General features: G+C 42.8%; 1 protein-coding gene across 2 annotated transcripts; it reads left to right on the plus strand.

Moving 5' to 3' along the window:
• The first annotated feature begins 1,224 nt into the window (after positions 1–1,224).
• LOC111978454 (palmitoyltransferase ZDHHC16B) lies at positions 1,225–12,853 on the plus strand. Of its 2 annotated transcripts, none has more exons than XM_024008527.2 (10): positions 1,225–2,064; positions 5,084–5,337; positions 5,683–5,946; positions 6,069–6,157; positions 6,273–6,301; positions 6,507–6,640; positions 8,341–8,426; positions 10,087–10,210; positions 10,303–10,373; positions 10,451–12,853. In XM_024008527.2, the coding sequence occupies exons 2-10, from the start codon at positions 5,092–5,094 to the stop codon at positions 10,557–10,559; spliced, it is 1,152 nt and encodes a 383-aa protein (XP_023864295.1). In that variant the 5' UTR covers positions 1,225–2,064; positions 5,084–5,091; the 3' UTR covers positions 10,560–12,853. The 2 variants fall into 2 exon arrangements, with proteins under 2 accessions (XP_023864295.1, XP_023864296.1); XM_024008528.2 differs by having other exon boundaries at positions 1,241–2,064; positions 5,752–5,946.
• Positions 12,854–12,870: the final 17 nt, after the last annotated feature.

The following is a 12,870-nucleotide window of genomic DNA, read 5'->3' on the forward strand; positions in this document are numbered from 1 at the left end:
TATCGAAACTCCCATTCCTATCAACATTTTTAGAAAAAGCTGTTGCACAGAAACGCAATGCCTTCCTGAAGACAAACAATGTATACGAAACGCTTCAGTCTGGTTTTAGACCCCATCATAGCACTGAGACGGCACTCGTGAAGGTGGTAAATTAACTTTTAATGGTGTCAGACCAAGGCTCTGCATCTGTCCTCGTGCTCCTAGACCTTAGTGCTGCTTTTGATACCATCGATCACCACATGCTTTTGGAGAGATTGGAAACCCAAATTGGTCTACACAGACAAGTTCTGTCCTGGTTTAGATCTTATCTGTCTTTGTGGATGGTTTGTCATCTGACAAATCAACTGTAAATGTAGGTGTTCCTCAAAGTTCCGTTTTAGGACCACTATTGTTTTCACTATATATTTTACCTCTTGGTGATGTCATTCGGGAAAYATAATGTTAACTTTCACTGCTATGCGGACAACACACAGCTGTACATTTCGATGAAACATGGTGAAGCCCCAAAATTGCCCACCCTGGAAGCCTGTGTTTCAGACATAAGGAAGTGGATGGCGTCAAATGTTTTACTTTCAAACACGGACAAAACAGAGATACCTAGTTCTAGGTCCCAAGAAACAAAGAGATCTTCTGTTGGATCGGACAATTAATCTTGATGGTTGTACAGTCGTCTCAAATAAAACTGTGAAGGACCTCGGCGTTACTTTGGACCCTAATCTCTCTTTTGACGAAAATATCAAGAATATTTCAAGGACAGCTTTTTTCCATCTTCGTAACATTGCAAAAATCTCAAACTTTCTGTCGAAAAATGATTCAGATTAATCCATGCTTTTGTCACTTCTAGATTAGACTACTGCAATGCTCTACTTTCCGGCTACCTGGATAAAGCACTAAATAAACTTCAATTAGTGCTAAACACGGCTGCTAGAATTTTGACTAGAACCAAAAAATGTGATCATGCCTCAGGACTACCTGGCCTGATGACTGCTTGCTGTCCCCAGTCCACCTGGCCGTGCTGCTGCTCCAGTTTCAACTGTTCTGCCTGTGGCTATGGAACCCTGACCTTTTCACCGGACGTGCTACTTGTCCCAGACCTGCTGTTTTCGACTCGCTCTCTCTACCTTTGCAAATATTGCAGTGTGTTTGTATTAATGCAGGTCAATCAATCAATCAAATGTATTATATAGTCCTTTTTACGTCAGCCGATGCCACAAAGGGCTATACAGAAACCCAGCCTAAAACCCCAAACAGCAAGCATTGCAGATGTAGAAGCACGGTGGCTAGGAAAAACTCCCTAGAATGGCAGGAACTTAGGAAGAAACTTAGAGAGGAACCAGGCTCTGAGGGTTGGCCAGTCCTCTTCTGGCTGTGCCGGGTGGAGATTATACTTTGATGCCAAATGTTGTTAGTTAGAAAGCTGACTTCGAGAAAAAACAGTCAAGACAAAGTTGACAGCTTCTGACTAGTTATGAMAGCAAGATCATGACAGCAATATCAGGCAAGTACACGCATTTTAATTTGCTGTTATGCATCTAGCTATGTTATTTTAATGTGATGTTTATACTCTTAAGATTTAAAGAACAGCAAAGACCGATTTTTGATCAGAAAATAGTCATCTTTCCACTGCACAGATGCCGTCTCTCTCCAGTCATATGACGTCTCCACTTCCTGCTTGGAGTACCAATTTTGAGACAACGATGTTTTCTCCTCTAATAAAGAAATGTTTCCAGATTTAATTTATGGTACTCATTAAACATGAAAATCCCCAAAGGATGGATGATGTAGCGCAGCTTGAATCAATCAACAGAATAGCAGGGAACGGTTTTATGTACATCTTGAAAAGTACAAAAAAAAATCATTTCCCATGATCCAATGCATGCCCAAAGGGGTACGACGTCTCGAGGATTTTTGACACAAGAAAATAAGATAGGCTGCTTCCGCGCGCGATTTATAATGGTTTGCTCACTTTGCGAAATCTCTTGAGTGTAGCTAACGTTTCACAGTTATAATGACTTGAATGTCAATGCATTTAACCTAGCTGGTCCTATCATCTCTGAAGATAAGGTGAGTGAAATATTTTGATTATTGGCATATCAATGGTGTCAGTACTAGTAATTAGCCAGCTAGTTATCATAGCTAACTGCTAGCGAGCCATCATAAAATGGCAATATTTTGCAATCAACACACATCTCAGATTGTATTCTAATGTCATGGAGCGGCCTGCCAGCGGAAAACTCAGCAATCAAGATTGCCAGGCTGGTGGCACCCTATCAACATGGTTTGTCTTTTGTGGTAGCCAGCGGCAACAGATATTAACATGACACTGAGTATGCTTGTCTGTGCCTTAAAGCGGCAATCGGAGGTTGAAACAAGAATAAGACATACTCCTCGAGTCCTGCCACCTTTTCGGTAAAAGGCTGAGAAATGGGTCTGGAGAAATGTTAGCTCTCAATCTCAAATTCACCAGCAGAGCTATGGACACAATGACTGAGCCATCCATGACATCAACATGATCGTTTTAACCATGTTGAGGCTATATAGGGTTTGTTTACAAACATTTGAGTAATGGTTCTGATGGGGTACGACAGTTGAACTAAGCTCATGAGACATTTCTAACTTAAATTCTTCAATAGTTGATGGTTAAATATAATTAATTTATGTCCGAAAATGTATGTAGTAACTGCAGATTGCCCCTTTTTAACGTTAGAGAACACTGTAACATGAAGACTAGACAGAAGTCAGGGCTACGTTATTTGTACAGTCAGCGCAGAGCTGCAGACATTCCAAATGTTTTGAGTGTTGATGGTGTGAATGTGATCATAGAAATGTAGTACTTTAGGATGTAGAACTTACTGTTCAGTGGTGACTGCATTAACATTCTATTTTGTAGAATAGGATTATTTTCTTAATATGTGAATATGTCATTTGCATCCCTTCGGATTGTAGAATGAGGCCATTTTCTGGAGTACAATAACCCCAATAAACAACTCCACCATTCCCTGGGCCCAGTGCTGTCAACACCGGTGTAAATGTTTACCCCGAGGACTGAACCAAGAGACACAGCAGTAGCACAGAGAGAGAGAGAGAAGTCTTGAGCAGAAGCAACAAACAGACCGAAGTGTCCGTTTTAGAGTTGTCAGTGCAGCTTGCCAGTTGCAAGGCCTGTGCTGCACACAAATATGCTAAGCCAGTTTCAGGGACAGACAGGGCAAAGCTTATTACCCTGGCAGAGCAGAGGTGACAATTTCCTTGCTGGGCAGATTTGGAGGTTGCCGTAGAGACTGCCCTCGCTGCCTTAAAGAGCTTAATTGTTGTGTTTTAAAACTGGGAATTAAGGGGTTAATCTGAGATTGCGGAAAAACGAGCTTTCTGATGGTGATGATCAGGTTTAGAGATTGATTGCATGTTCACATTTTGTTCATACTGGTTTGTTCCAATATGTCACTCTGAACTCTACCTTTGGAAATTCATGTGTAGTTGGTAGGTAGTCAACAACAGCCTGTCGATTTGGCAGGAAACCACCCCTAATCTTTTCCAGTTCCACGCAGCTTTTCTATGACTGGCATGCTGCCATATGGTGATCAATGATCTCCGTAATACTGGGTGACTTCATGGTCACCTGTTGGCATTATTCGATTTCTGTCATTCTATCTGCGCAGGTTGTAAAGAGGGATTACATACTCTCTGCATATTGACAACAGAGGGGGCAGTTGTAGGCCAAACAGCTGGCCACAGTGAAGGTCCCAGCATTATAATTGATGATTAGGCCTTACAAATGTAATTAAGTTGGAACGAATGCCCCTCTTCACTTTTCTGGAAATTGCACAATTAAAGCAAAAAAGATGTCCCCAAGCCTCCAGTGAAGAGAGAAACAACTTTCCCTCAAGTTATGGCTGAACCTTGCCTAATTTAGCCTCCCAAAAGGCAAAAATATCTTGATTTGGTCGCTAGATGTTGAACTAAGGTTGCTATAGTATGTTAACAAGATAGTCTACTTCTGTTTTGTTGTTCACTCGCCTCACTCAAAAAAATAATCTGTAAAACATTTAACAAAATGTGTATGGCCTTAGCGTTCTGGAGAGCCTAACCAATGTTTCCCCCTTATCGGTGTAACTAATACTCACTTTCATGAAATTGATGCCCCAAATGGGTGTCCACTTATTCCCCTCTTAGGAAATTCATCCTTGGGCTTTTGGTGTCTTATAAGGTTACTGGTTTTGCATACCCAAGGTCTTTCAATAGAAGGCTCGGCCACAGAACTGTATTTCTAATGAATTATTAACATTATACGTTTTGTGAGAGTGGACGCACTCATTACCTGATAGCGCTGTCCCATTTTCTGGACATGCATCCTTTGGTTCCATTGGAAACGGCACTCACCTGGTTTTAATTACTTTAATGCCTTGTCTTCGCTCTGTGGAGAGGAAGACTGCGCTGAGCAGACGTCTCTCTTGATGAGCTTTTCTAGGTCTTGGAGAGCTGGTTGTTGTTAAGCATTTAAAGGGATACTTCAGGATTTTGGCAATGAGGCCTTTTATCTACACCAGAGTCAGATAAACTCGTTGATGCCATTTTTATGTCTCTGTGTCCAGTATGAAGGAAGATGGAGGTAGTTTCGCAAGCTAATGCAATTAGCAATTGCGCTAGTTAGCAACTTCCTTCAAACTGCACGCGGAGACATAAAAATGGTATCCACGAGTTCATCTGACTGGGGAAATAAAGGGCCTCTGCCAAAATCCTGAAGTATCCCTTTAATTGAGAGATAAGATGAGTTTTTTTTAAGGAGAGTGGAATTCCACCCGTTTTGTATTGTTTTCATGTTTTATTCAGACAGATTAGAATTAAAGAAGGAGCTTGAGGAGAAGAACACATTAGGAAGGGTGGATGCGGGGATTGAACCCTGGTCTCTGAAGTCGCAGTATGTGTCGAGCTGGGACTGTTACCACTCAACCGTGGGTTGTATTTCTCAAAGAAAGAGTGACGACGATGACATCATCTGCAATATGGATGACTGTACATTCCAAGTTCTTCTTTCCGGTCGTAGTAGTTTTTCACCTGCTTCTGTGTTGTGTGTCTGTGGAAGACTGGGCCATGCGCAGCTGGAGGTGGCAGTTCTCCAGGATGATGAGCCTTTGCCTGCGCTGGTGCCGGCTGTGTCCTAAGCGAGGGGTGCGTCCTAGCAAACCCCGGAGGAAGCTAGGAGAGCTGTGGAGCTACTGGAAGCTGCTGCTCAACTCCCTCTACTTCAACAGCCTCACCAACTCTGACACCTACCTGGACTGTGTCTTTGAACCCATCTACTGGATTGTGGACAATGTGACTCGCTGGTTTGGGGTGGTAAGTCAATAGATCACTTTTCTGGTACATTTTATATTTTATATACATTTGAGTCATTTAACAGATGCTTTTATCCAGAGCAACTTTCACGAACAGTTAGGGTCAAGTGCCTTGCTTAAGGGCACGTCAACAGATTTTTCACCTAGTTGGTTTGGGGATTCAAACCAGCAACCWTTCGGTTACTGGCCCAACGCTCTTAACTGCTAGGCTATCTGCTGCCCTGTCTGTAGATGTACAGTCAAATAGCTTTGTTTTAATGTAGTTAATTAAATATAGGCTAGTTAATTAAATATCCCATGTTTGGTTACATTAACCTTTTTGCTCTTCCATTTTTTCCCCCCACAGTTTTTTCGCCTTTCACGCTCCCTCATGAGTTGTTCCCTCTGTCCGTGTCCTCCTCTCCTCTGTTCCCAGGTATTTGTGTGCCTGGTGATTGCCCTCACCAGCTCTGTGGTGGTCATTGTCTACCTGTGCCTGTTGCCTGTTATCCTCAACACCTACCCACTGCAGTGGATCATCTGGCACCTCACYTATGGCCACTGGGTCCTCATGATGGTCCTCTTCCACTACTACAAGGCCACCACCACCTCCCCTGGACACCCACCACAGGTGAGGTGCCCGCTCCAATGCCTGCAGAAACACGGTTTTGTGAAGACACAGGCTATAGGCAGTTTTAGGTGTGGTTGTGAAATAACTGTCTTCTATTTCCCTTTTTTTGGTTTGTTTCTCAGGTTAAAAGTGATACACCGTCAGTGACCATCTGTAAGAAATGCATCGTCCCCAAACCAGCCAGGACTCACCACTGCAGCATCTGCAATACGTAAGTTAAGGTCTCTGTCAGTCATTAGATGTCATCAAGAAATACAAAACCTCTACTGGATAGCTCTAGTCCATGGCGCAGGTCAATCACACTGAGTGACTCTCTTTCATTCCAGGTGTATTTTGAAGATGGATCACCACTGTCGTATCCTTTCTATCGAGACCCACAAACAGTCTTCAACATCTCACCTGTCTCATTCCTTTTTTTGTGTGATCTTTTTTTTTGAATTTAATACATGTTAAAACCCAAGGGGGGGGACAGTCATTCAATTGAATAATCTCTCGCATTCCTACATGTTTTATCTTTGTTAGATCTGCCTCATGCCCCTTAACTTGCCTTGTGGCGCTAGCTTGGCTCAACAACTGTGTGGGCCACTTCAACCACCGCTACTTTTTCTCCTTCTGCCTGTACATGACCATGGGCTGCATGTACTGCAGCGTCAGCTGCAAAGACATGTTCATAGAGGCCTACAACGCTGTCGAGGTGAGGGAGATCAACAGACGGAAGAATGTCAACTTCTTAGAGGTTCTAGAAGGCTTGACATTTTGACTTTCAAAGAGTATTCGGAGTACTGCCCTCCGTGTAAATCATGCCTTGTTATTGACATGTGGACCAAACACCCTGATTGAGTGAGGCCGCTTGGTTCATGACTGTTTGGATAGAGTCTGGCATGTCTTTGCCACATTTTTCCTGCTGTTATGTGCTAGGTGAGGCGTGGGCTTGTCGTATATGGTAAGCGAAAGGCCATACATTCTGAGCATGATGTGTCAAGTTGAGCTGCCGCAAGTTTAGCTAAAGAGACAGGCAAAAGACAGCAGCCAAGCAAAGCTGGCTAAGGGAGCGCCAAGGGAGCTTTGGAATGTAGGAATCAAAGACATCAGATGAAACATTAACAGCAATTAAATGCACGTGTTTCTTGTCAAGTCCCCTGAGAAGGCTCATGGCTGTTTGTCTAATGTAATTTAAAGTCTCCAGGATCAAGATCACTTACTGTTTTGACACCAGTCCACCATGGTAAGATGGGAGTTAATATAGTAACAGATCCTATGGCTCTTAGGCAACACCTCACTGTTTTAGATTTTTTTTAAATGCTTCCATCGCTGTGTGACAAATTCTCTCTAGCTACAGAGGTATCATGATGATAACCCATAACCAGTCTAGTCGATAGTTTCCCTCACTATTATGAGTTCTGATTGAGCTAGTCAACAGCACTAACTTCTCTCCTGCATTTGKCTGTTRTCCCCCAAATKGCATTTTATTCCCTATATAGTGCACTACTTTTGACCAGAGCATTGTGGKCCCTGGTCAAAAGTAGTGCACTACATATGGAATAGGGTGCGATTTGGGATGTAACCAGTGTGTGTATTGACATTGTTCCATTAGCAGTGTGAATGGGGAGCCACAGARGGATCCAGTGATAAGAGTAGGCGACAGACTGCTTCTCAGTCTGGCCATGTAGTACAAAAGGTTCTTGAAATCACAGCACTCAGAACAGGGCCTGGTTTTCCAAAAGCATCTTAAGGYTGTTTGGGAAACCGGGCCCTGGTGTGTTGGCCAAAATTAAAACTGCAGATTAATTTGTGGAGGGTACTCAAAAAAGATGTTGAAAGTCATCATTTTTTGGCCCGGTAGTACTACAGATTGACAGGCTGCAAAGGTCCACTGGGCAACACTGGGTCCCACTGTCAATTAACAATCAACATTTGACAACAATGAGGCAATCATCTCCATGTGTAGTATGGGGCCTTCTATGTTTCCCTGCCCAGTGAGACTGCAGCTCTCTCCTCAAGCCAGGCAGTCCCATGTGATTGGTAGTTAGTTCGAGGTCCCTTGGCTATGATTGGCTACAGACTTGGCATCTAGAGTTTTGCTGATTTTCCACTAGTTGCATCCTGAGGACCGTGGATGTGCTCCTTTRTTAACCCAGCTACTGTTTGTGATTGGGCTTTTTTGTGGTTGGTGGTTTAACCCTGTGGAATACTCATTGGTATCACATTTACTAATTGAACTGTAACTCGAGTGAGACCATTCTGCACATTTTAAAGTGYGTTTCTAGCTTAAACGGTGTAGGAGGAGTAGCGTGTTTAAGGTTGAAAATTTAAGCTGGGGTTTTTGCTGTGCAAGCCCCACAAACTGCTTTTCATGTAGGGTCTTTACATTGTTTGCTTTTGCTTTCTTTCTAGAGCTACTATCAGACCCCACCAGCACTGTTTTCCTTCAGGGAAAAGTTGGTCCACAATGGTGTCATTTTCCTTTGGGTGCTGACAAGGTGAGACGAATTTGTAACCGCTAAAAGTTTGGGGTTTTGTTGTGGTGAACTGCTATGGCTGTTCTGTGTGTGTTCTCAAATAGACCTCATCTTGAGTTGTGTTCAGTACAGTCGTGGCCAAAAGTTTTGAATGACACAAATTTTCAAAGTCTGCTGCCTCKGTGTYTTTAGATATTTTTGTCAGATGTTACTATGGAATACTGRCGTATAATTACAAGGATTTCATACGTGTCAAATGCTTTTATTGACAATTACATGAAGTTGATGCAAAGAGTCAAAATTTGCAGTGTTGACCCTTCTTTTTCAAGACCTCTGCAATCCGCCCTGGCATGCTGTCAATTAACCTCTGCGCCACATCCTGACTGATGGCAGCCCATTCTTGCATAATCAATGCTTGCAGTTTGTCAGAATTTGTGGGTTTTTGTTTGTCCACCCACCTCTTGAGGATTGACCACAAGTTCTCAATGGGATTAAAATCTGGGGAGTTTCCTGGCCATGGACCCAAAATATCGATGTGTTGTTCCCCGAACCACTTAGTTATCACTTTTGCCTTATGGCAAGGTGCTCCATCATGCTGGAAAAGGCATTGTTCGTCACCAAACTGTTCCTGGATGGTTGGGAGAAGTTGCTCTCGGAGGATGTGTTGGTACCATTCTTTATTCATGGCTATGTTCTTAGGCACAATTGTGAGTGAGCCCACTCCCTTGGCTGAGAAGCAACCCCACACATGAATGGTCTCAGGATGCTTTACTGTTGGCATGACACAGGACTGATGGTAGCGCTCACCTTGTCTTCTCCAGACAAGCTTTTTTTCCGGATGCCCCAAACATTCGGAAAGGGGATTCATCAGAGAAAATGACTTTACCCCAGTCCTCAGCAGTCTAATCCCTGTACCTTTTGCAGAATATCAGTCTGTCCCTGATGTTTTTCCTGGAGAGAAGTGGCTTCTTTGCTACCCTTCTTGACACTAGGCCATCCTCAAAAAGTCTTCGCCTCACTGTGTGTGTGCAGATGCACTCACACCTGCCTGCTGCCATTCCTGAGCAAGCTCTGTACTGGTGGTGCCGCGATCCCGCAGCTGAATCAACTTTAGGAGACGGTCCTGGCGCCTGCTGGACTTTCTTGGACGCCCTGAAGCCTTCTTCACAACAATTGAACCGCTCTCCTTGAAGTTCTTGATGATCCAATAAATGGTTGATTTTAGGTGCATTCTTACTGGTAGCAATATCCTTGCCTGTGAAGTCCTTTTTGTGCAAAGCAATGATGATGGCATGTGTTTCCTTGCAGGTAACAGAGGAAGAACAATGATTCCAAGCACCACCCTCCATTTGAAGCTTCCAGTCTGTTATTCGAACTCAATCAGCATGACAGAGTGATCTCCAGCCTTGTCCTCGTCAACACTCACACCTGTGTTAACGAGAGAATCACTGACATGTCAGCTGGTCCTTTTGTGGATTCAGTTAATTTGCATGGCAGAGGGACTTTGCAATTAATTGCAATTCATCTGATCACTCTTCATAACATTCTGGAGTATATGCAAATTGCCATCATACAAACTGAGGCAGCAGACTTTGTGAAAATTAATATTTGTAATTCTCAACTTTTGGCCACGACTGTACAATTGACAGATGGTCATGATCGCTGTTTGTATTCCCTGCAGTTCGGTGGCAGTTGCTCTGGGAGGTCTGACACTGTGGCATGCTATCCTCATCACTCGAGGAGAGACCAGTGTGGAGAGACACATCAACAAGAAAGAAATCAGACGTTTAAAGGAGAAAGGAAAGGTGAGGCTTATTGGACTCTATGGGTTTACCAAAATATCAACATGGTGTACCAGTTCGGAATGAGTGAGTAAAGCCTGTTTCTCTTTTGTAAGGTGTTCCGAAATCCATACCACTATGGGAAAATAAACCATTGGAAAGTTTTGTTTGGCGTGGAGGAGACAAGGTAAGCCTTGTTTTTAGGCTGTTGTGAAACATACATGATTGTTCTTACTGAGTTGGTTTGTCTTCCTCTTCCCACAGTCACTGGTTGACCAGAGTCCTCCTGCCGTCTAGCCATGTTCCCCATGAAGATGGACTGATATGGGAATGCCCTCGGGCTCTCACCAGAAGAGACCCGATGACCATCTAACCTCACTACTCACTGCTGCTGGACAGTTCCTCATCTCCACTTTATGGGCCATAATCACTGCTATGGCCCCTGGATGGTGGGGTCGACAGAAGACTTATTTTAGCCTCTGAGGAGTGGACTATTTGGTGTTGATTGTGGCCCATGAGTCCAGGGACCTTAATCAGACCTCCAGTCACTGTCATGTGAAGTGAACTGATGGTCCTGTCTTTAATTGGCTCCTTGTCTTGTGAACTGACTGTGTTTTTGTACTGTTAGGTATGTTGTCCAAAGTTGATGTGAAGTGTGTGCTTTTTAATTGTACTGAAGTCACAGAAGAAGCAGTTTGGACTTTTTCAGTGCCAAAGAACAGCTTTCCACCAAAGGCTAGGTTCGAGCTAGATAACCACATGCCTTGGCCATTGTCCAACTATGGGTGCGTACTCTGGAGACTCCAGTTAGATTATGGTGCTCATGTTACTGAGCAGTGCCCCTGTCAATATTAGGAATTGTCATAAGATTGCTATGTTAAATCTTTAACCTGGTTTCTATTTGTTAATTATCAGGCACTAATGCAAAGTACAGTTTAATGTATTTTCTACTRTTATCCAATCTCTCCCACATTGATTTCCCCACTAAAAAGCGGCGTGTACACTACACGATTTTGGTCCTGATAGCTGTCCCGGTCAGGTTTTTGAGATCGGTATTTTCAAACATGGGTTTTACTTTATCGGCATAAAATCAGCAATGATCTTGTAGTGTGAGATGTGCAACAAGTTTTTAGAATGGTGATAAGCAATAGTCAATGAGAGCTCGCCAGTGAGATGACGTTTCGCATCACACAGAATGTGTAGGTGCTCGAGCCGGAGCCATGAATACTATTAGTACGCGTTTGTACTTCCCTTTAACCAAAGCGTCAAGTCGTTACAGCTCTGAAGTTCACAAGCAATGTTATTGAAATCAAAATGTTGGCTAGATATTTAAACTCTGTATGGCAAGCGTGAAAGTCTTAAAAAATAAAGGAGAGCCGCACACTCTAGGAGCTCAGATGCAAAACTATTTATGTCCAAAGTTTCGACAGACAAGCCGTCTTCATCAGGGTATAATGACAAACACTGCGAGATGATTCATTTTATATAGTGTCAAAAGACACGCAGGACAGTTGTGGCCTGATATCAATGGTTAATTATATTAAAATAGCATACAAATACAATTTGGCTACAGCGTGAAAGTCTGACTGAAAACGTTTGAGGCTGTTGAGACCGCTCGTTGTAGCTACATTAAATCTAATAACATTTTTTGCGAGATAGCGTGGTATCTAGAATCCTCACAAGTGAATTATCTTGTAGTGTTTGACCCCTGTCTGTGCCACATCGTTTAGTGCGCACCACTACATTGGCAAGACAACTACAGGAAATAGGTTGTTTAACCTCTACGGAATCCCCCCCCAGGTCATGGTTGCGCTAACGTGATGAGCATGACGTAAGTAGCAAGAACATAGACATATCTGATATGAGCAGAAAGCTTAAATTSTTGTTAATCTAACTGCAATGTCCAATTTACAGTAGCTATTAGTGAAAGAATACCATGCTATTGTTGAGGAGAGTACACAGGTACTTAAATGTATCAATTAAGCACATGTTGAACAGTAATGCAATGGTTCATTGGATCAGTCTAAAACTTTGCAGAGACTGTTGCCATCTAGTGGCAAATCTWAATTGCACCTAAACTGGAATAATACATTGTGGTCTTTCTCTTGCATTTCAAAGATTTAAAAAAAACTTTTCTTTGTGTTATAGATCTAATGTGTTATTCTCCTACATTAATTTCAAAGTCTTTCCTTTTAAATGGTATCAATAATATGCATATCCTTGCTTCAGGTCCTGAGCTACAAGCAGTTTAGATTTGGGTGTGTCATTTTAGGTGAAAAAAAWAAAWAAAWAATGGGTCAGATCCTTGAGGTTTTTATTGTGAGGCTCAGCGACGTTAAGATTTTGAAAGTTGTGTAGTGTACACCCGGCTTAACCAACATTAAGATCACTTAACATGGTCGGAAAGCTGCGGACTTCCTCCTAGCTGATCTCGAATATGGCCACCATAGTTAGAATTCCTAGATTGGTCGGGGGATATTTCTTGTGGCCAGCCTGTAACAGGAGGGAGGGGCTATGTGGTTGACATAGTGAAAGTTGACTGCTGTGACATGACCAATAGAAACTGTTTAACTATATTGCGCACATCTGTATCATTACAATTGATAATACTTTTGATATTAGCTTGTATTGTTAATATTTGATAAAGGATTGTTTTTGGAAACGTCATCCAGCTTCTTTGAGCT

Source organism: Salvelinus sp. IW2-2015, linkage group LG18, assembly GCF_002910315.2.
Source record: "Salvelinus sp. IW2-2015 linkage group LG18, ASM291031v2, whole genome shotgun sequence".
Classification (NCBI taxonomy): Eukaryota; Metazoa; Chordata; class Actinopteri; order Salmoniformes; family Salmonidae; genus Salvelinus; species Salvelinus sp. IW2-2015.